Source organism: Nipponia nippon, unplaced genomic scaffold, assembly GCF_047370975.1.
Source record: "Nipponia nippon isolate SJK-2023a ecotype South Korea unplaced genomic scaffold, ASM4737097v1 scaffold_1, whole genome shotgun sequence".
Taxonomy (NCBI): Eukaryota; Metazoa; Chordata; class Aves; order Pelecaniformes; family Threskiornithidae; genus Nipponia; species Nipponia nippon.
Window position 1 is genome coordinate 72,086,203 of NW_028262290.1, and position 22,063 is coordinate 72,108,265.

Genomic DNA, 22,063 nt, shown 5'->3' on the forward strand with positions numbered 1-22,063 from the left:
GCGTGCAAGACAAAGAGTGTTAGAGCTTGCAAGTAATTTTGAAAATGGAACTTTAGCTGCTGGCAAGGAGTGAACTGGGGAAAAAATGAAATTGAGTATATCGCTTGCTTCTCAGGCATCAAGGTTGGCTAGATGGAGCCCTCTGAGCGGGGGAAGGAAGACAGTTCAGTACTACAATCATCTGCTTTCAGAGGAGGTTTTCCACCGGTTATTCCAGTATCAAGCAGGCAGGCTACTACTACCTAGCTCGAAGGAGAGAAGTTTTGATGCACATCCATCTAACCTGACACACCAGATCTCCGGAAAGACTTGATGATGAGAGGTTTTCCTCTCACTCTGCAAAGGAGAAACAAGGAAAGCAGACCTGTAGGGGAATGCTGTCATTGCAGCATTGCTAACGGTAGCCAGAGAGACTGTTCAAGCCAGAGACGGACATAAAATAGGAACTGTATTTTTTTAAATTGGTCTCAGACTGTGTGTGTTGTACTTTGAAAAGGGACTGATCCACCGGCACCCTAGCTCCTTTTGGTTAGGACTGTGCTAGCCAAGAATCTCCTTCGAGAGCCAGCTTGAACTCTGCTGGTCAAGCCTCTGCACCTTAACCGAACTTGCGCTACAGTACAAGGATCGACATTTCAAACCATTTCAGAATAAATACTTTTTACTACTTTACAGTCAAACTGTGAATGCTTGGAAAAAAACAGTGCTGTTAGGCATGCTCCCAAGTTGTAGTGTTGAAGGACCTGCAGGAAAATCCGTCCTCCTTTCTCAGCAGCCACCAGACACATAGAAGGATGCAGCTTTTGGACAAAAACAATACTAGTCAAAGTAGATAAGAAAAAACATAATGTAGAGGAACAGACCACACCTTTCTCTCTGTCTCGTGCATTGCAAGAGTACACTGTAAAGCACTGTGTGATAATGATGAAGACCTTCTTTGGCTTCCCTTGTTTTCCACGTGCTCTTGTACCTTGAAGTGACTGGCCAAACAGGCTTCCTTTGTAAGTGAGAGCTGTTGCTCTTGTTGCCTCCGTGTCACAAAAACCAGAAAAAACTGGATTCGGCTGGAGTTCCTCCCTTGGTACGAGTCACTTCCAGTAATAAAGCTTCTGCAGACTAAATGCTGCTCTCAGCTGCTTATTAATGACTGTTTCATGACTGTCCTATAAAGCAAAACAACTTATTTTCATGTTGTAAAGTTCACAAATCAAGCCTCTCTGTGCACTGTCCACTGCACGTATTAATAGGCCGCTACAGAAAATGCAAGCATGTCTGTAATAACTTGCATATTGCTTTTAATTTCAGCATGTAATAACCTTCAATTTTGAACTGGAGGAAAAGGTCATGTTTTAAAAAATAGTCTCTCCCATCCAACTTTCCTGAAGATGGTGATTTTTTTTTTTCAGATAGAGTCTTGGCAGACTTGACACAGCGGGAAGATTGGTGGAGTTGGGAAGTTCCACCAGCCTGATATCTTAGACCCAGTGTAACTTCTTTGTTTTGTGTTTCTGGAATAATGACTTTCTCTTGACTCTGTGGGACTACTCCTTTTGGTTTGGTGGTGTCTTCTCTTCCATGATCTGTTGCGTGTAGCTTTTCAGAAGAACTCCAGTTCATTTTCTCTCTGGCAGAAGCATTCATGATGACTGCATTAGTCATCATACCTTCTGAGAAATGAGGAATCTTCCAGTTTAAAAATAAGATAAATGCTAAGCTAAGGCTATTTTAGAACCATTGGAAATGCCCCTAGGGCTCTGTTTTCAAATTGCCACCACAATTACATTTCCACTTCTGGTTGGTTTTTGTACTTTTTATCTTCTAAGTTTGTAATGTGCTTGTTTTTTCCTTTTCCTTTTCCTAGTTGTAGTATGACCTTTAGCTTTAAACTATCAAACAGTAAAACATGCAGCTGATCATATCAAGGATGAAGATGTATTGAATTAAGCAAGAACAGATGTTTTGAAGAGGAGCAGTTTGGAAAACCTGTAGTTCCTGGCTTAGCAATGTCATATGTTGAAAGGCTATAAAAAAATGGTATTTTTTTAAAATGAGGCAATGAAAAACATCTGTTACTTCCTGCATCCTGAAGAAAATGAAAGAAGTAGCCACACCTAATTAGTAGTAGGAGGTACTGATCTAATGCAATTTAAACTCCAGATTAGAAGCTAGTTATTTATAATTTTTTTTTCCCCCCACTAAAACCATAACAATCTGTGCTGGAATTATAATCACAATGGTTTACCTGCCATTACCAGTTTCTGCAATTTTAAGAACCTTGGAGAAGTAGAAATACAAAACATTAATACATCTCCAGTGCTCTCTAACTTGTGTAACGACGTAGCAATGAACTCTGTAGCTAAACAGACGACAAAGTAGCTGTGCTCCTTTTCATGCCCAGGGGCCAAGCCCCTGACTTTTTTTGGGAAGCAGCAGGGCCAGCATCTCAGTGTCCCTGAGCCGAGTCTTTCTCATCAGTAGGAGTGTAGGAGTCAGGCAGGGAGGAAGGAAGAGCTCAGAAAAAAAAAGGGCCAGGGAAACAAAAAGCTCAACTAGAGGATTTAGGAGAAGCAGAGTTTTACAGTGGAACATGCAATGGGAGGAACTGGAGAAGGAAAAGCAATGAAGTCTGCTAGAGACTGTGGGAATGGGGAGGAGGAATGAGAGAGGCAAGGGAGCGTTGAGACTTCAGCGTCTGTGTATTCAGCACCTGGAGCTCACTGAATCAAGAAGCAAGGCTGGTTTGAAGCAAGGCTTCAAGGAACTTGAATGTAAAACTGGATACTGCTTCTCTATCAAAATTTTGAGCCCAGGAGGGCTCCATTTGTTATCATTCATTTTCAGTTTCTACTGTTGTATTTAATGTGTCTCTCATTCTCAATTTCTGACATTAAAAAGAAGGTCTGAAAATTGCTTTTAAGGTAAAATGAACAGTTTCTTGCTGTAACTCAGATGAGTTGCCCAAGTGTTGCAGTGAGAACAGAGGTAGGACAGGTTGCAAGTTTGTAAATAAGAAAGGCCTTGCTGTGCTGAGTGATTGATTTTGTGTTACTTCTACCTGTTAATACTGTCTTCTGACCAACTAAGTAAAAAATTCTGTCCTGCCTAGATAGGAGTTTTTACTTGCTGCACACTGTACCTGTTCAGTGGCTTTACTGGTAACGTGTTAAAAGGGTAAAAATCTATAACCTAAACTGAAGTCATTTGTGTGGCAATGGTGTCAGGTACATTCATGCCGGACTTCAAAGTTAGGGCCAATTACTGAAAATTCAGAAGACGGCGTATTTCTTTGTAGGGAGTTAGCAACATTAATAATCTGAAAAATTGAGAAGCATGAAACTTCTACAGTTTGATTAATTTCTTTAAAAACATGTTTTTTCAAGGAATTTCAGCTTTTTAGGGACAGAGACGGAAAGGAGATTTCGTAAGACGGGCGCATATTGTTAAGGGAAGCCAAATCCAGTGGATTGGTTTTAAGGCTAAAGTGATTTCACCTTCCTGATCTGCTAGATGTGAGGCTGCTCTAGTTCCTGGTTTCTGAGCCCGGCCTGTAGAGATGCTGAGCATGTATTCCAGAGATGTCCATGCACACAGAGCATGCATTCAGCCAGCCATGCAGAGCAAAAGAGGTGGAGAGCAGTGCCTTTACCAGCACCCGCAGACACAAACAGCAGCACACGAACGTGGGGCAGCCCAGAGAGCTCAGTCCTGTATGCATACACCCCCACAGAAAGCAGGACTACAGTCGAGAAGATGGCCTAGACTGCAGTGATCGGGGCTTGACCGGCCAAGCATACTGACCAGCAGCTTGCTTACATGTGACTGGTCCCTTTTCTCCCCCTTCTCTCCATTTTCCCCTGCTTGTTCTCCCACGATGCACACAGATTCTCCTATTCCCTTCCCTCCTCTCAGTTACCCCTGCTTTTTCCACACGTTGCTCCCAGGTTTGCTAAGTCCATACTCAAATTTCCCAAGGCTACCTGGGTAGTTTGGACCTTATGTGGTATTGCTGATACGGTTTCCTAGACGCCGCTGGCCTTGCAAGGTTGTTCTCACTAAAAAGTCGCCGATGCTCCCCTTCAGTGCTCTGTGAAGTTTGGCCATTTCTCCCTTAGCTCTCCCTGAACTACCTGTGAAATCCGGCAGTCCGTCAGGGCACGCTCTGTAACATTTGTTCGCTGCTGACGCTTTCATCTGCTGCGTCCAGCAGCAACTTCTTCTGTCACGTCCCGTGGTTTCTCACGTTCTCCTCTGTTAGCTAAGCCTCAGGGCTGTGCCTGCTCCTCTCTCTGCGTGCTTTGGCCGGTGTGCGGTACTGGGGAAGGGGGAGAGAGAGAGGGACATGCTTAGCTCTGAGGAGTTATTTAATGGGTGAAGTGGTGAAAAAGGCTGTAGCGTGGTTAGCAACCCGAGATCAGCTGCAGGCTGTCTCCGAGGCCTAAGTTCCTCGCTTGCTTTTGCTCCTAGTTTAACCTGAGTTAGCTTGCTTGAATTAGCCACCCCAAGTGGTTTTATTTCCCAAGGCCAGGCATACGTTGTCTGCCTGTGACTGAAAGGGGAAGGCACCACTGACTTGGGGGAGGATTTCATCTGTCTTAGAAAATTTTGTGTCTGCTTTCCAGGGTTTTTCTCATCTGCAAGGACATCTGGGACAATGAATTTTTTGACAGGTGATTAAATATCATTAGCTATCATTATCATTAATTAAAAACATTTGTAAATGAAGAAAAGCAAGTTTAGTTCCCTGGTGGGCATATTTTGCATGACAGTTTTGCAAGGCAGTACTTTTTTAATGATCTTTATGTAGATAAGGTGAAATCTGTGAGGACAATGGCTTTGTCAAGTTGAGATTTGTTTCTTGGTATTTTATTAGAACACGCTTTGCCGCAGGCTCTGTTCTTCTGTGGAGAATTCCAGATTACTCCTGCTTCAAAACTTAGTTCAGCATCCTGTATCGCAGGAAGCTGCTGCATATACTTTCATCTCCTACAGGAGAAACTCTCCCCGCTCCCATCACCATTTCTGAACACCCACTTCCCCATCACCGTGTTCTCCTTCCTTCCAAGGTTGGTTTGTCTGGCTGGGAGAAGGCTGCTGGCTGCCCGCTCTGCTTTCTGAGGTGTCCCTGGGAATGGATGGGGACTGCTGACCATCCCTGGCAGCGGGGAGAGGAATCGACAACACATCTTCCCAGGCCTTCCCTAAAGGAAGCAAATGGGCCAGCTCTCCTGTCATCTGGTGGTGCCAGGGCAGAGCGTGGAAGTGTAACAGCGCTGTCAGCTTTAGTTGTACTTCTCACAGTTTAAGAAGCCAGCTCTGGCCAGCAAAGAGATCTTGGTTACACGGTGCAGGAAAAAAAAAAACCCATAGGTTTGTTTTTAGTGATCCCAATTCTCCTTTACTTATGAACAGTCATTGCTTTTATATGTCCCAGTCCTTGGCTGCAAAAATGAAACTTCATCCTCTCTCTTTTATAAGCAGTCCTCCTGCCACGGTCTGTGTTCCCTTCCTGTGTAACGCTGGGTCCTCTCGAAGTCTTTTTGCTTCACTCCAATGGTTCTGGCCGTTCATCGATACTCACACAGAGCACCACCTTCTTCCTATCGCCCCGTTTCCTCTTCATTCCTCTCTACAGGGAAATTTCCAGAGTATGCAGAATTCCTAGGCTCTCTGTGCCACTTCACATGCTCTGGTAACACAGGGGGGTGTGAGACGCTAAATGTAATTAAAGCAAGTTTGGCTAAAAATTCAGTTGGGTTTGTTTGGGTTTTTTTTTAACTTCTTTTGAAGCATGGGCAGGAAATAAACCCAAAGTCTTTTTTTTTTTTTTTTTTTTTTTTCCAAAGGGAGAGACTAAGCCTAAAAAATGAATGTTTGGCTTAACCTAGCTGTTAAGTCTCATCCCCTCAGCTGCCACACTGAAGCTTCATGCACATTGGCTGCTTCCGTTAGACTTTTCAGAGTCTCTCCTCCATGCATATACATTAATACACATACACGTGAACATACACTTTAACAGTTCCACTGACTGCCATTTGGGAACGCATCTAAAGCCCATTTTGATGCTGGAGGAGATACCGTTATGATATGGTGATGAGTGAAATGTCTCCTATTAGGGAGTGAAGTGGTTGGGGCAGCCTCCCAACGCGTTCGGCACAAAGCCCGCAGTGTGGATTTGAGCTGCCGAAAGCTGCACAAATCACCGTCAGGCTTGCTCTGAGCTGCAGATGAGGGAGGACTGAGAGGGGTTGTGGAGACGTTTGTGTAAAGTTTGAGGATTTTTAAATATTAGAAAATTGCAGTGGTTTGGTGCAGGAGCAGTGTTCAAAGCAGAGTAGAGGTGGGTGTGGTAATTGCTGAAGGTTATTTATCACAACCAGACCTAGAAGCCTCGGATTTTTTTAAACCACTGTTCAGATATAGCAGGGAGGGTCTAAACTCAATGCAGAGTCACCCAAGAGGCGTGATAGTCTGAGCCTGCTTTCTGCTATTGCCCCAGCAGCCTCCCCAAGGAGGGGAGAGAAGAGAGCCCTGCCATTTGCTCTTCCAAGTGTAGCTTCAGACAGGTGGGAGATGCCTACAAGAAGAGTGTGGAAGAAGGAGGCACGGACAGGGTGCAGGAGTAAGCCTGCTCTGGGACACAGGTGAAAGATGTTTATGCGGGTCTACATGGTTCTGTTCTACAGGATAATGAGGATGGCAGCTGTGAAGATGGCACAGAAAGGTGATTACTTTTTAAAAAAAATCTCTTGTCACTCACAGGTTACACCAAGGTGGGAAGTCCTCTCACACCAGGCCTGTCACGGATAAGAGAAAAGTCCTGACTGGGTTATGATCTTAGCACATGAGAAAGTTTAGGATGCAGCTCAGGAGGAATGATAGTATGTTTGTACTTAGGTAGGAGTAACCTGCTTCACAGCTGAGGTTGTGGGGCGTGGAAACCTGGCCAGTTTAGGAAAGGATCTGGTGTTCTTGAGGATCTGAAGTTGAACATGAGTCAACAACCCCCGGCTACTTAGGAAAAAGCAAATGTCACGTTCCAGTGTATAAAGAGGAGTAGATCCCGTAGGACATGGTGAAGCAACCCTTCCTCTTTGCAATGCATTTGCAAGGCCTCAACTGGGATGGGGTGCCCGGTTGTGAGCACCACGTGTCAGAGGCAGAGCAGGGGGCAGCTGGGCGGATGGGGACGGCAAGACATATCAGGGCTGTAGGAAATGTGTGACCTGTGAGGGGCAACTGAAGAATTCAGAGCTCTTCAGACTCTGCAGGGAGATGTGAAGAGCCGTTTCCAAAACCACAGGTTTCTGTAGCAAGAAATAACCTGTTCACTGTGTCTGTGATGGATGGGAGAGGAAATAGCAGGCTTAAATGGCAGTAAAGGAGACGGGATGAACAAAGAAAGTAAATGTAGGCATGATGAGACACTGAGGTCAACTGCACGAGGAGGTCATGGAGTCTGCTACTGAAGGTGTTGAAGATTCCGGTTCAGCCGATCAGTTGGGGTAACATCGGCCTGCTTAGTTTGGTTTTGAGGGGAGAGGTGGATAATTCAGCCTTTCAAATACCTATGATCTCCTAACTGTTGTATGTATGAGCTGTACACTAGAGGCATGATTTGGTAAGGCAGCAGATGGCTGGAGCACATGAAATGTAAGAATGTCAAGTGAAAACAGCTTTTAAAGCAAAGGATAAGGAGTATAAAATTGGGGTAGATGACTAGTAATGTAAATAAAATTTTAAAAATGGAAAAAGTAATCAGAAGATACATACTATTTGCCCTGTTCCTCAATATGCTGCCTTTCTGGTCAGAAGAAAGTAATTCTGCGAATTTGAGGCTAAAGGCAATACCAAGTGTCTTGTGAACTTTGAGTGGCTTTTTTGAAGGTTCAGCCTCCGGTAACTGAATCCTCAGGAGTGCTTTGCCTGAGGGAGGGACAGAGAAGGAAGAAATGTTTTCTTCCTTTACAGAATAGCCTGTAGGGCCCTGCCCCATTTTCCTTGAAGAACAGGAGTTGGTTGTATAGGAAGCAGCTGGAGTTTGTTGCGAAAACTACACAGGTAAATAACAGAGGAAAAAGAGGAAACCTGCAGCACAGCGAATTGACTATTAAAAGGTAAAACAAAGGTGTAACGTTGGCATACTAGGAGGGCCAAAAGACAAATACAAGAGAAAGGATGAAAACTGATACCTCTCCATGTATGCACATAGTCAGAGAGCATTACTTGATGTCTGGGGAGCAAATACGAAAAATGGAGGGCTTAGGATACGGTCAGGAAGGTGGTTCATTGAAAGTAGTGACTTATTTGCATCAATGGTTTGGGAAGGATGCATGAGCACATTATCTGTTCAGGTAAGCCAAATAGAAGTAAGCAACAGAAAGAAAAGTTAATGGCAAAAAGATGCATTGAGGGGAAAATTCTCAAGTCTGTAGATTTAAGACAGTGGCAGAACAGAAAAATAAGTGAAAAACAGATGTGATATATGATAATATTGATGCCACCTTGTAGAAACTGCACTAAGATGTCCAATGCGCCCCTAAATTATATAGTAGCGAGTACACAGAAAGGGGATTTTGACTACTCATGGTATTTTTGTTTGGGTGCTATCAACTCTTCTAGTTGGCTCTGGGGCTGCCGCAAGCCCTGTTGTTTATGATTGTTCAGTAACTTATCAGTCTATTAGTGAGGGTATGGGTGCTAAAGTTTTCCTCAGCCCAACCTCATATCCATCAGAAGTGCAAGAGTTGACTGACCACTGAGATGAGTTTGCCTCATTATCTGTTGCTGTCAGCCCTGGAAGAGTGCAGATGACCGCAGCCTTTTAAATGGGCTGGCAGTTTCAACATGGGATTTCACATCAGAGTGCACTGCCTGGGTATTGATATCCTGACTGGAACTTTGTGCCTTACTGTCCTACTGTCCTCAAGGGCTTCAGTGCACACCTGAACATCAGCTGTGCTAGGCTAGCTCGTTACTTCTTTGAAGTAATGGTCTCCCTGCATTTTACATGATGTGAGCACTCCTCTCTGGACAGTCAAGACATACGTCTAAAGAATTTGGTGCATGTTTGACCTCATGCCAGAGGGGTTTTGGCTCATTCAGTTGCTCGGCTCATTCCCATTTTAGCATGGAAGCTACCTCATGCCCATAGCAATATGAGGAGTCAATGTAAGGATTTGGTGTGATCTCATTCATTTTGAAAAGACTAGTCAAAAATCTGCGAAACCAGCCTGCCAGCAGGTGAAATGAAAGCAACTCCCAAGCACGTGGGTTTGTGTCTTGAAAAAATTTGAATCATAGACTGAAAAAAAGGATGTGCTGAGGCTACAGCCCAAAACTGATCTTATTTCCAATAAGGGTTTTAACTGTGTGAACAAAACCAGCTATCCTCTCAGTCAAAAAACGTCACTTCAATCCAAGGTGCTTGAAGGGAAGAGTGCAGGAGAGCTGTTACAATTAGTGTGCAATCTCATTAGCCTGTACCATTTTCCGCCAGTAGGCACTTGCTTGATTTGATTATAACAGTGAAAATATAGAGCAGTTTCAAAAGGCAGACCAGTCTTGGATTATCTGAGCTCACCAAAGCTGTCCCCTGTGGATCAGACCCGTATTTACATTGTTTCCGTAAGGCAAATAAGGCATCAGAAGTGCCTTTATTGGCAGTCGTTTCTACATGCCATGAACCTGATTAATATACAAAACATTCCCCTCCCCACCTCCTGCTTTCAAAAGGCAACCAGCATAAAAGTGTTATTCAGTTACTACCCAGTCAGAAACCTCATGTTGTCAGGAGCTGTTACTAAGAAGACAGTAGTTATTAATGAGGTACCAAGTTGCATGCTTCAGCATATCTTTGGAAATGATACAGATGTGTTTATTTGCAGATGACTGGTTAATTTTGCTTTGAATCAGTAAGTAATCTGCAGAGAACATACCTAGCAAGTAGCTAGGTATAATTTATTCGTCGTTCCTTTAATTATTCTGTTTGTCTTTGTTCCATATTGTCACGTTTTCAGCTGCTATTAGTAATAAAAGCAAACTGAAAACCCATGCAGCAAAGATATAATTTCTTTAGCATTTATCAAATGGGCAGGGGATTCATCTTTTCTTGAAAGGGATTGATTTACTGCAACTACTGTCTAATGCAATACTATAGAATAAGTTAAAACCTTATAAAAATTTTAAGCACTCCTCTGAAGGAAGTGCATTCAAGTCATTTGCAGTAACTATATAGAGTTATCTCAGTCTTTTTTGGTTGCTGGCATGGAGAGAAAATATAATTTCTAAAAATTCATCATCACGTCAAACAATAAACTGAAACAGCATCAGTTAAAACTATTGAAGAAAATCAACAATGTCATTTGACACCTCTGAGTTAGCGATGACGAATTAAAATTTCAATGTGTCTCCATTTGTCCATATATTATAGACTGACAACAGTTTATCTCCTAACTAAACATAGGCAAAAAAAAACCCAGTTAGTTTCCCAGCACAGGTATGATTCCTTTTTGACCAAGTGCTATTTTGTATGTTGTTACCTGTAAAACCTTTTCTTTCCAATGGGATCTTTTTCCATTTTTTCCCAAGTCACAAATTCTTCATACAGCTTTTTTTGCACCATGAATTTGGAGGCCTGAACTTTCTCAGGAATGTAATGTTATTCTGGGACTGCTCCTTGGTCTGCTCTTCCAACAGTTTCACTTTAAAGGAGTTATTGTTTGCTGCCTGACCACTTTCCTATCGCAGGTGAAGTTGCAAATTCCTGCAGGTCAAATTTTTATGTTATTGAGAATCATATTCCATAAGTCAGTCAGAATTTGACTCAGTATGAGAGTCTAGCAGAGATTGTGTAGTGTGTAAAATCAGAAATAATTCTGATATGAAGTCATGCCGAACAAGCAGAGGCATCCTTTTTCCTCACCTGATGAGTCTCCTGTTAACAGAAAACTGTAAAGACTTGGGATATACCTCGTTAAAAATTTTATTTACAAAAAAGCTATGCATTTTTTTTCCCACGAAAGTTTGCACTCTGTCTCTCCAAAATTACAGTTTGTCCTACTGTTTACCGCTCTAATTTGAACTGAATTTATTTTGTAGTTATCCTTTGAACAACAGTGATCTGCATCAGTTCAACATTGAGGAGAATGGTGGAGCACCATACACCGCAAAAATGCCTGCAAGGCACCACCACCACCACCGCCATCACCACCATCACCCGAATTACGGCGCCCTTGCTCCTGACAGCAAAGACATTGTTTCTGGAGTTCCAAACCCAAACAGTAAGTGCCCTGCAGTGAATGCCATTTCAGTAACTGTGCCGCTTTCAGATTTGTCTCTGGCAAGGAGGCAAAGGAAAGGAAAGGAAAACAACGCGCATTTCAGTTTTTCTCCTTGAAGAACATGCTTCCTGTTACTATTTGCTAGCTTTGTAGTATGTGCAAATGAGACAAGACTTGCAATTTCCTGGCTTTGCTACAGGGTTGCGGGATTTGGTGTTAGATTGGTGTTCCATAGCTGAACAAATACCCAATTAGTCACAGATAGCAAGCCTCTAGCCACTTGGCACAGGCTAATTTTTTATTGTTACTATTTATTTGTGTAGTTTCACAAACCTCTCTTCGTCTGCCATTCTCTTGCTGATCTGCCCAGCTGGCCTTCAGCCCTCATTGTTTGGATCAGACTCTTGCTTTCACGTCTGGGCACAAACAGCAGAGATTTTGGAGCACTGGACAAACAGCATCTTGCTTTTAGTTTGGGTAATGGGAACAATTCCTGCTCATCCCTACTTACCACAACTGGAGTATGCTTGCTTGCTCGGTGGAGAAATTCTTGGCTTGCAGAAAGGAGAGAAGCCTGTCTGTTCCTGATGCAGCCTCGGGGAGTTTGGGTGTAAGTCTCTGCAGCTGAACATGTACAGGCTTTTTTAAGGGTACATAGCTTGGCCAAATGTTTGTAGGTTTACACAGGAACTGGAAGAGAAACATCCCTGCCATTGAGCATTCTTACTTCTTGCTCTCCAAATTTATAATCTCTGCACTCTGCAGTGTGTGAGATGCTGTGTAAGAATTTCAGGAGATGGGCAAAACAAGGTATGATCTATTATTTTCCTTGCCTCAAGGGGACAAGAAGTTCTTCCTTTGCCCAGTTTTTGCCTTTAGAATTGTAAATCACCCTGAGATAGGCATCCATTATGGAAACTTTCAGCCTGGGCAGTTAATCTGACAACTTTCAAATTCCTGAAACCAGGATCTTGTAACAGACGGTGCTGGGTGACCTTGACTGTGGACTGTCCCACCCCAGCAGTAATGAACAAGCATCTACCTGCACAGGTACTTTAATCAGACTTTGTTTCAGAAACCCAGAAACATCTTCTTTAATTCTCTTTCCCAAGGAGAGGGAGATAACAGTTTTTAGGAGGGAAGCTCAAGAAACAAAATGCAAGGTGTTGTAGATGTTTAAGGAAGGAATCCTAAGCAGCAATGCAAATTGCTTGCTGGGGCTTTCAATGAAGCTGCTCCCTTAGGAGCAGCCTCCGGGAGACGTGCTGCGCTCATCTGTCTTTCGTTGATTTGATGCTCCACCCTGGCATACCTTCGTGCTGCAAAGTGCATGGGGCTGGCACGGCGCACCGCCTGCATGGCCTCCCTCCAGCTGGTGCTGCTGCGGAGGCCCGGGGCGGGCCGCTGGGCATTCCTGCACCACCGACGGGTATCCGCATCTCGGCCATGGTCTGCAGCGACCGGGGCGGCTGGGAGAGCTGGTGGGCGAGAGTTGGTGGGCGGCTCGCCCTGGCCGGGCACCTGCTGGGCCTCGGCCGGCTGTTCGCAGGTCTGCCATGAGCAGCAACTGGGCGCTGGTGGCGGAGGGATGCTGGCGAGGCTGAGCTGGAAAGCCTGGCCCGGGCTGTCAGCCTGGTGCGGCGGGAGGCGGTGACCTTTCTGGGGGGTGTGCCAGCCCGTATTTTTCTTTCCCAAATTAGAGCTGAAGCATGCCAGGAAATTCAGTCAGAGCCAGCTATGCTGCTGCCGAGTGCCCCGGCCCTGAGGGCACCGCAGGCCCTACTGCCCCTGTCCCGATCCTGGGGGCTCCCCCCGTCCTGCCCACAGCCCAGGACCCCACATCAGCCCCCCGGGGCTCCAACTGCTGCCTCAGCGATGCCGCAGCAGGGCCGGTCTCTGGCTCCCCCCAGCCCTGCCATGGGCCCCGCCGAGCTGGGCCCACCCGCAGAGCAGAAGGTGGTGAAAGAAACAACAGCAAAAAACACGGGACAGGGTGTTTATTCCAGGTGTGTGTCTGCTCTTGGGCTGCACTGCTTTCCCACTCTTCCTTGTTGGTGAAATAAGCTTATAGAAAGCTTAGAAAAGGATAAGGGCAAACATCAGGAGCAGTTCTGTTTGTGCCTGGGAAGTGTCACCTGTGGGATGAAACGTGGGGCCCCGCAGGCTGCATGCCCCCAGGCATGGAGGGGGTGAGCACTCTCCCCTGCACCCTGCACCAGGCAGGGGGCACAGCCCACCCCGCCTGTCCGGCAGCTGCCATGCTCTGAAGGGGACTTCAACAGCCCAGACATGCACCTAGCACCTATTCCTGGAGGTAGATTCACCTTTCTCTTCGTTTTGTCTGCTTCTGGCCGGTTCATGCTGGCTATTTGATTAGAGGAAACGGAATCGGTGCTGGTTCCTGACATGGCCTAATGCCCGTAGCGCCAAATGCCAATTCCCAGTTTCTCTAAGGGAGCAGAAAGGGACAGGGGCACCTCCGAGGGGAGGCTGTAGTGCCGGCTGCACCCGGCTGAGCTGTTCAGGCCATTTTGCATCCCATGTGCTGCTCTGTAAGCTGGCTCGTCTTAGCACAGGCACGCTGCGTTAGACCTGGCACGCTCGGGCTGTTGTCTGCACCATTAGAGCGGTGATGGTACAGGTAGGACCGCTTCCCTTAAAATGAGTCAAAGTTACTCACTTGCAGTTTGGGGTGGCAGGTCTGGCTGCCTTTTCAAGGTTGGTGCTCAGTGGGTTTGTGTTGTTTTTCACGGATCCTTTTAAACACTGCTCAGGCTATTTCAGCTGAGAAAACCGTCTTGTAGAGAGCCTGTGGAAAAGGCCCATAGCGTGTGTGCCGAAACGGTTAGGAGCATGCTGGCTGTCAGTCAGTGCTCTAGGAGGGCACGCGTGGCGGAGCGTGTGGGACAAGAAAACTCAGGCAGAGAGGAGACGCTGGCAGGGGTCTGCGTCGGGAACCTGGGGACGCGGGGGCTGGTGTCTGGCTCCAGGCCGCATGGAAAGGCCACTACTGGGAAAGCGTTCCTAGGAAGTAAGTGGTCACGAACCTGGGGACGCTCTCGGGGAAGAGCGTGCTTGTGACCAAAATATCTCAAGTGGAAATGCCTGGAGAGTCAAAAGGTCTCACGGGGGGAACACGCTATCCTAGCTCACACGTGGCTGTGCACACCAGCACTTCAGTTCTGCTGCCTGGTGGTTTTCCAAGGGACCACGGGTGTTTTGTGACTTATTCCAGTTCCTATGGACTGGACTCGTTTCTGAGCTCTGAGGTGGTTTTAAATTCATCGGAAGTAGAACGCGGAGTGACCCACCCATATGTAACCGGCATCAGGTCGAGAGAGACGGAAAGCGTCTGCCTTTCCTCCACTTACACCTGTTCTGATAAATGCCAAAATACCAGCGCAATTTGCAGGCCATGGGCAGGAGAGAGGGAAACAACAGTATGCCCAGCCAAGGTTCCCTTTCAATACTGGTGCATGTTTCTCAGCAAACACACGGCCTTGTTACAGAAAACAAAGCCGGGCCAGACCTGCCTGATTTTTCACATTCCAAGTAATTTGTCTACTTCAATTACTGGAAGAAGTGAAATCCGGTGAAACAAATCTGACATGTGTGTTTATGAAGGCAGCTCAGCAGAAGATGTTGTTTTCCTGCATTCAGCCTGATTATTGTATTGGCAATGCTGCCCTTCACCTCAAAGCTAATGTACACAGATCATATCTTTTTATGCAGCAGATCTTCCTCCGGTGTATTCACAGAATCCCAGTCCCAGGGACCGCTGTATTCAACGGCAGTTAGCCTTACAGCGCCAGCACCGCACAGAGAGGGTGAACTGCTTGCTAAGCCTAATTGGCATGGCAACGTCGTGCATGGATTACCAGGTGCACGTGAGCAGATCCACCGGCAGCAGCTGGGGCTAGCACCGAAAGCAGATGCCAACAAGTACGCAATGTACCTCACAGAATTTTTATGATGGAAAGTGACGAACGAGAAGAGGGAGCCCAGCTTGCCTCTTGAACTCTGGGCTGAGCTTGCAGGTTATCACTTAAAAAAAAGACATCCTTTATTCCTGAACTGCTCGCTACAAAAGTCCTTGTGTAACCCTGAGCAGAGAATGGTGTAATACAGACTGAGTTTCAGGCTGAAAACAGTGCTTTGAAAAACCACAGTGCTGCCAGATCCTTTCTTGAAATGAAAGCCTGGTTTTGCCAAGACTTAATGCTGACTCAGGAAATATATGCCTTTTATAGGACTTCAATTTTTTGCCTTTTTTTTAATTTATTTTCAAGGTTGACTTAAAAGGCCAACTGGCTAGCTTGTTTTCTGGAGCTCTCCCTTTAAACAAAAAAACAGCTTAAAAGTCAGTTTTAAATCATAGCAAACTTAAATAATGTAAATAAGGCGCTTTTTCCCCCTCTCTTCTTTCTTGACAGGAAATTAGAATGACTGTGTTTCTTCAAAAAAAAGAACCCATCATCATGTCTTATCTTATGACTGTGGTAATTTATTCCCGGGTATCATTGGGCAGTTTCACAGTCTCACATCCATGGAAGCAGCTGTGACGTGAGAAATGCCAAACTCTGGCATCGCTAACTTGTGATGAGAGACCACCAAGGGGAGGTCAATGCTGATATTGTAACCCCTTCTAGGATGTTATTACCTCAGGGTCTGATAATGTTTCATCAATGCCAAAACCAGCTTTTTGCTTATATCCCTATAAGCTGGTTTTAGCAGTTTGTCTCTAGTCAGCAAAGCCCTTAATGTATATTTAAACAGCTGTAGAATTAGATCTTGAGTGAGTAATATTTAATATTCTTAGGACAGCTTAAGAACCTGATCCAAACAAAACTGCAGTCAGTGCAAGGTTTTTATTGATTTCCATGGGCTTTGAATCAGACTCCAGAGATTACGGAATTGTTCCCAACTGCTGTTATCTAGGATCCATGGCAAAAAGAAATAGAGGACACACGGATTTGTTAAATCATCACATGATGAAGCTCATTTTTCTCAGAGGACTTGCAAATATACATATATATGCCACACCATCCCCAAGATATTGGCAGAGTCCTTTCAGGGCTGTCTCGAAAAATATTTTTCCTTGTCTTTCTGTGTCAGTGGTTTGCTCAAAATTTCTGTTGACAAAGCACAGCAAATTCCTGACAACAGTCTTAAGGAGGCTGGCATATAAATAAAGATGTCTGAGAGAAGCCAAAAGCTATGCTCTGATCTCTTTACACATCACATGTTCCGAGAGTGGCACCTTGGCTGCATAAATAGTCCCTCTGGTGTCAACTGAGTTTTAGAATATATTGGGGGGGGGGGGCGGGGGGGCAGTGTAAGGAGAGACATATCTAGCCCAAAGCTGGCAAAAGCCCTGCTGAAATGTAGAGATGGGAGAGGAGGAGGGGTAGGAACTGTTTTCTAAATAGAAAAACGAAAAATGACCCAACAGGCGTAATTATGAAACATTTTAGATGCTCTTGCGGGGAAGATGGTTTGCTGACCGCTGTCTCTTCAAATGAAGCTGAGTGTCTTGCTCTGCAGTCCTTCTGTAGCCTCCCTTCAGACTGTGTTTTTTTCTTTCTTTCTTTTGGCCATCTTTTAGAACTGAGCTCAGGACTTCCCCTTCTTTATGATGAAACTTCTCATCTGAAGAAAATAGAAACGGAGAGTGTGAAGGTAGTTGGACCATGGCCAGCCCTGCACGTCAGCATGAACAAGGTATAGCATATACATATATACTTTTACATATATATGCCAGAGAGCCCCTTTTCCACTTCATATTCAAAAACTGCTGCTTTTTCACCTCCAATTCAAATCAACATTCATCTGCAACTGGCTTGCTTTTTAATCACCTCTCACCATTTCCTTATGGGACTGAGGTTTGGTTTTTAGATTTAGCATTTCCTTCAACTTTGCCTTTTAAAATTTCAGAAGCTGCTGCAGCAATGTTATGATGTAGTTTTAGTTCAGTTGTGAAGAGTTAGTCATCTAGGCAGCCCAGAGCTGTAAAAAAATAACAACACTTTAAGTGATAAAAAAAAATCTTGTTTTTCTACATGAGGAGTCTGTGTTATGCCTTAAAACCCCCCTGGCATCTGATGTTAGTGGGTGTTTTATGAGTGAATTTTTGCAGGGGTGGCAAAACAGCCATGTCCCACTGTTTCTGCCAGAGATCAGAGGCCACCAGGTTGGCGGCTCCTTGTATCCATGTGAGGCAAAATCCACTGTGCCTGCGCTGTGTGGTGCCTTGAGCTGAGTCTGGATAGAGCCACAGAGACCTGGAGCTCTGGTTTGCAACCACATCTGTCCTGAGCTGAACCCAGTGAAGTCAACGAGAGCATTGCCATTGGCTTCTAATGCGGTGGGTCTGGGCCTCCAGTGACTATACAGACCTGTTAAAAGAAACGTGGTGTTTTGAGAGCTTTCTGTCAGTTCAAGGGAGAACTCAATTAAATTACTTTACCTGGGTTTTACAGGCAGCCTTTTGTTATTTATATTATTTCAACAAGTGTTAGGGAAATTAATATCAAAGGGGAGGTCACAAAATGTGTCAAAAATACCAGCACAAAAGGGCTGTGTATCTATATAGCATAATCTTTCTTTTTTCTGGATGAGAGAATCCAGGAGATGAAGTCAAGGCTGAAAGTCAGTGAGGCAGGTGTTTCTAATAAAAAGTGAAATCTTGGAATATTTTTTCCAACATTCTAGTTAATTAAACTTAATCCATAATGCACTGGATTTTCTGTCATGAAGACTTGTTTGAAGAACCATGTTCAGGGTGTGTCATGGGGTGGTGGTGTAGTTCAGCTAAGGACTGCAGTCCTTACGCCTTATGAATGTGGTCATGAGGCAATGACCTACGTCATGACTTTTGGAGACTTCTGAATTAATGAATGAAGGTGGAATATTTTAGACTTTTTCCCAAATCTGTTTGGTTATCGGCTCTGAGGAGCTGTCATTTTGTCTGACTGATCAGTTTGAGTGGGGGTAAAAAGTTAAATCATAAAGTAGACAAACTGGGGTGAAATGGAAAAGAAGTCATCTTTTTCCTGTGGACATTTCTGAAGTTCTTCTTCTAGAAATAGTCTTAACTGGTAATAAGTACAGTTTTTTTATAGGCAAAGCTAATTAAGCATTGACATAGTTTGCCAAAGGAAAGTTCTCCATCTCACAGATTCATCCAGTGAATACCCAGGTCTTCGGAGAGGAGCACTGTGGTTCAGGTGTAATTACTGATACTCTGTCTTAACCCCAGCTGAGAACATTCACTTAGGTGCAATGTCCAAAACATGCTTTAAAGGATGGTCCTACGCTATTGAGCTTATTGACAGCTCAGTTTGGCATATATAAAGGGCTAAAGTGAAGAAGTGAGAGGACTCTTTCCGTGTTGACCACCGTGCACAAGTGGATAAACCAGTCTGGCCTGTGTTGTGCAAAAGATCTGAACAGATGATCTCAATGGTACCTTTGTGATCTCACAATGAGCGGATTTATGGTCTTTTTTTCTTTCTTTAAATGAAGGCTTAAAACATTTTGGTCCTATATTCCACCGTACTGTGCAAGTAGTCCCAATAGAGTCCCTGCGACTTCTGCCTGGCAAAGCCTGACCTCTGATCCTCTCGCTCTTCTTTCTTCTCTGAAAATCCATGGAGGGAGAACTCAGTTCTTCTATAATAAATGGTTTTCTTTGGCTTGTCCTGACAGCTCTAGAATCTTGTCCACACTCAGATGGATTATTTATTTAAGGACTAATTAGCAGAACGCAGTGTCACAGCAAGTCAGTGCTTCACAATAAATGCAGCTGCACTGTAAATGCAGCCTGTGTCTGCTGTGGTGAGACTTCCATCAGTCAAGGTTTAGCTGATGAAAAAGTCTTGCAATGAGCACGAGGAGCTGTTGAATGCTTCAGTTTCTGGCAGAAGCTCAGCAGAAGGCAAGGCTAGAGACATGGCCTGCCTAATGAAAACCCTCTCCTGGCAGTCATAGAGGGTTTGGGTATAAGAGCTGGTCAGCAGTCCCATAAGCAGTGGTTACCAGGTCAATGCAAAGGAGGCCAGTCCCTCAAAATGTATTAAAAAATTGCCATTTTGAGCCATCTGAAAATTGTACGTGCTCTTGAAATATGCCCAGACTCACCACCAGAAAGCACCTCAGCAATCAAGCCCTCACGTTACAGGCTGTGGGTTGTGACCGACAAATCATTCTGAAGTTCTTTTGGCCCCTCGCTTGTGGTTTCTTCTTCAAGTACCATTTTCTGACCTAGATCCTAGTGAAATGTGTACACAGAGCTCATAAAGCTAAAACAAACAAACTGCAGGTCTTTGAGCCGTGTCAAAAGCAGATGGCTTCTCCAATGAAAGAGAGGGACATGCTGTAAATACTGAGCTAGCCCTGGGCTGAAATGCTGTGGAGCATCACCCAGCGCAAAGGCAGTGGGCCAGGTTAGACAGGATTGAACAGCCCTGAACTGTGACAAGCATTTTTCGCTATGAGTGTGGCCTCTAAAGCTCCTTTGGTTGTGGTGGTTAACTAGCTACTCAGTCCGGCAACCAACAGATTTTAATGACTGGTCAGTGTGTCTAGTTTCTGGCAAAAAAATGAAACGTTAACAGCTCTCCTGCACCACTCCATTGATTCCTATTCTACTAAATGCTTTTTATTCCCTAGTTTTGCATCCTCTGAAATATTATGCTTAAACAAAACCAGTGAAGCAGTTATGAAGCTGCTTCATTTGCTCTATTTCTGAAAATAAAGCAATGGTTTCCACATCTATTGTGGAGCCCCAACTTTCACTCCCTCTCTTCCTGTTGCTAATTATTATTTTTTCAAGCAAAGTGCTTTGGGGCTGGAATTTGTCAGGCTTAATAATCAACCCATAGGAGAATTAACAAGAAATTGGGTAAATTAGATTCAGCAGTTAATTAATTTGATTGTCCGCTACAGCAAACTTCGTCTCATGGTAATGATGAATGAATGTGTCCAATCTCTTTTCCAAAGCTGTTTGGTACAGTGGACGTGTCTGTCTACTTACTGAATGATAAAACTCAGTTTCAATATGCGGTTCATGCCCTTTGGTGCTAGTGGACTCCTTAATCTCCAGGAGAGGCAAGCCTAAGTCTTGTAGCTGTGAATGTATTTCTGATTTTTCTTTCTTGCAAGCCTTTCCTTAGAAAAATATGTTCTCCCATCCATGTAAAAGTGATTGATGAAGCATCCCTGGAGGTATTTAAAAGACATGTAGATGTGGCGCTTAGAGACATGGTTTAGTGGTCAACTTGACAGTGCTAGGTAACGGTTGGACTTGATGATCTTAAAGGCCTCTACCAACAGAAATGATTCTGTGATTCTTTAAACACTAATACAGTCCAAATTGTTCTACCCCTTTTCCTGGTGTTATGCTCACCCTTCCCTTATACCCCTGGGTCCTAAGGTTGGTGATTTCATTCTGGTGGGGGGCAGAGGGGGTGTTATGATGGTCATGTTCATGGTTTCTTCTTCTAGGACCCACTTCAGATCCTTTTGTATGTTTGCAAACATGCTTTTACACCTTGCTTGCTCTTTATTGATCTGCATCTTCACGTTACACCCAGATTTACTATACATGGCGACTTTTACATATATATGCTAGATACTATGTCTTTCCTCTCTTCATTGCCCCTAAAACCAGTTTTGTCCAGGTCCAGGTCTGCATTTCTTTAACTGGCCATTGGTGAGTTGTTTATAACCATGGGGTCTCCAGGGCCAGCCTGTGCCCCTTGTGCTATATCACCCCAAGCCTGTGCTCCTCTACACCACCTCCTGTGTCTCCACTTCTCAAGGCCTCTGTTATCATACCAGCCCTGTGTTGTTTTACACTACATCATTGTGTTGAAGTCATAAATGTCTCATTCTACAAAGAATGACTGCTTGTGTTACTGTTTTCTGTGTAAAATTATTGCTGTTACAGCTAAATCTAGGAAAACAAAGCTGCAGGCAGATCGAGAAAGGTTCAGACAGAGCAAGCCTGATGAGCCTCAATGGCTTTGCAAACTCTGTTCAAAGCTTATGGCCTTTTGCTAGCATGGCCATACCATATTACAGGGCTGCCCAGTTACGCTACTGACTGCTTGCAGATGATACCACTGGCAAAAAAGCTGTGGAACTACCTGCCCCATGCACAACTGCAAAGACTAAAGCTACTGCAGTTCCAAAAAACATTTGTGGTTTAAAAATACCACAAAACCAACTCACTTTATTGATATATCTGAGACTCTTCTGTGTGATATGCTGATCAGACGGTATACCCCAGGAAACATGGCTACCGTGACCCACTAAGGCTATCATGAAGCTTGGCACTGACAGAGGCAGGATCTAATAATATTGAGCAATATCATTTTATAAAATAAATTTGATACCAGGAACTAAAGAGGTTTGTTCCAAGGATATAAGCATAACAAGATTTATTGGGAGTTATATCTTTCATTAGACCAACTGATAGTTGACCTGAGGAAGGTCTTGTGTATCTGACAGTTTAATGAAGGGTTTGTTTGTTTGGTTTTCCAAATGTATTTTTCTAATAAAAGATGCAGCTTCTGCTTGCAAACTTTGCCTCAGATAAAAATACCACATAATCATACAGGTCTTACCATTATGGTGTCTGTTCGTAATTGGTGTTAGCTATCATATGGAAAAAAAAATCAATAAATCTCCTGGTGGAAAGGGGACGAAAGTGTCTGTAGATTTTCATGCACGTTTGCAGATATAGCTGAGTCCCAGGAAACCAAAGGGTTTGACCTTACATA

The 22,063-nt window shown here is 44.3% G+C and overlaps 1 protein-coding gene across 7 annotated transcripts in view; it reads left to right on the forward strand.

Annotated features, from left to right (window-relative positions):
- The window catches only part of EPB41L4B (erythrocyte membrane protein band 4.1 like 4B), a 196,316-nt gene that overhangs the window by 94,643 nt on the left and 79,610 nt on the right, over positions 1–22,063 (forward strand). For 6 of the 7 annotated variants that reach the window (XR_015705195.1, XM_087759548.1, XM_087759559.1 and 3 more), the window contains exons 16-17: positions 11,098–11,279; positions 16,885–17,000. Coding sequence is in view for 6 of the 7 variants with exons in the window: in XM_087759548.1 (XP_087615674.1) it covers positions 11,098–11,279; positions 16,885–17,000 (298 nt within the window). In the remaining variant the exon portion in view is untranslated. Of the gene's footprint in view, positions 1–11,096; positions 11,280–16,884; positions 17,001–22,063 lie in introns of all 7 variants that reach the window. The other variant, XM_087759587.1, reaches the window with a different exon arrangement.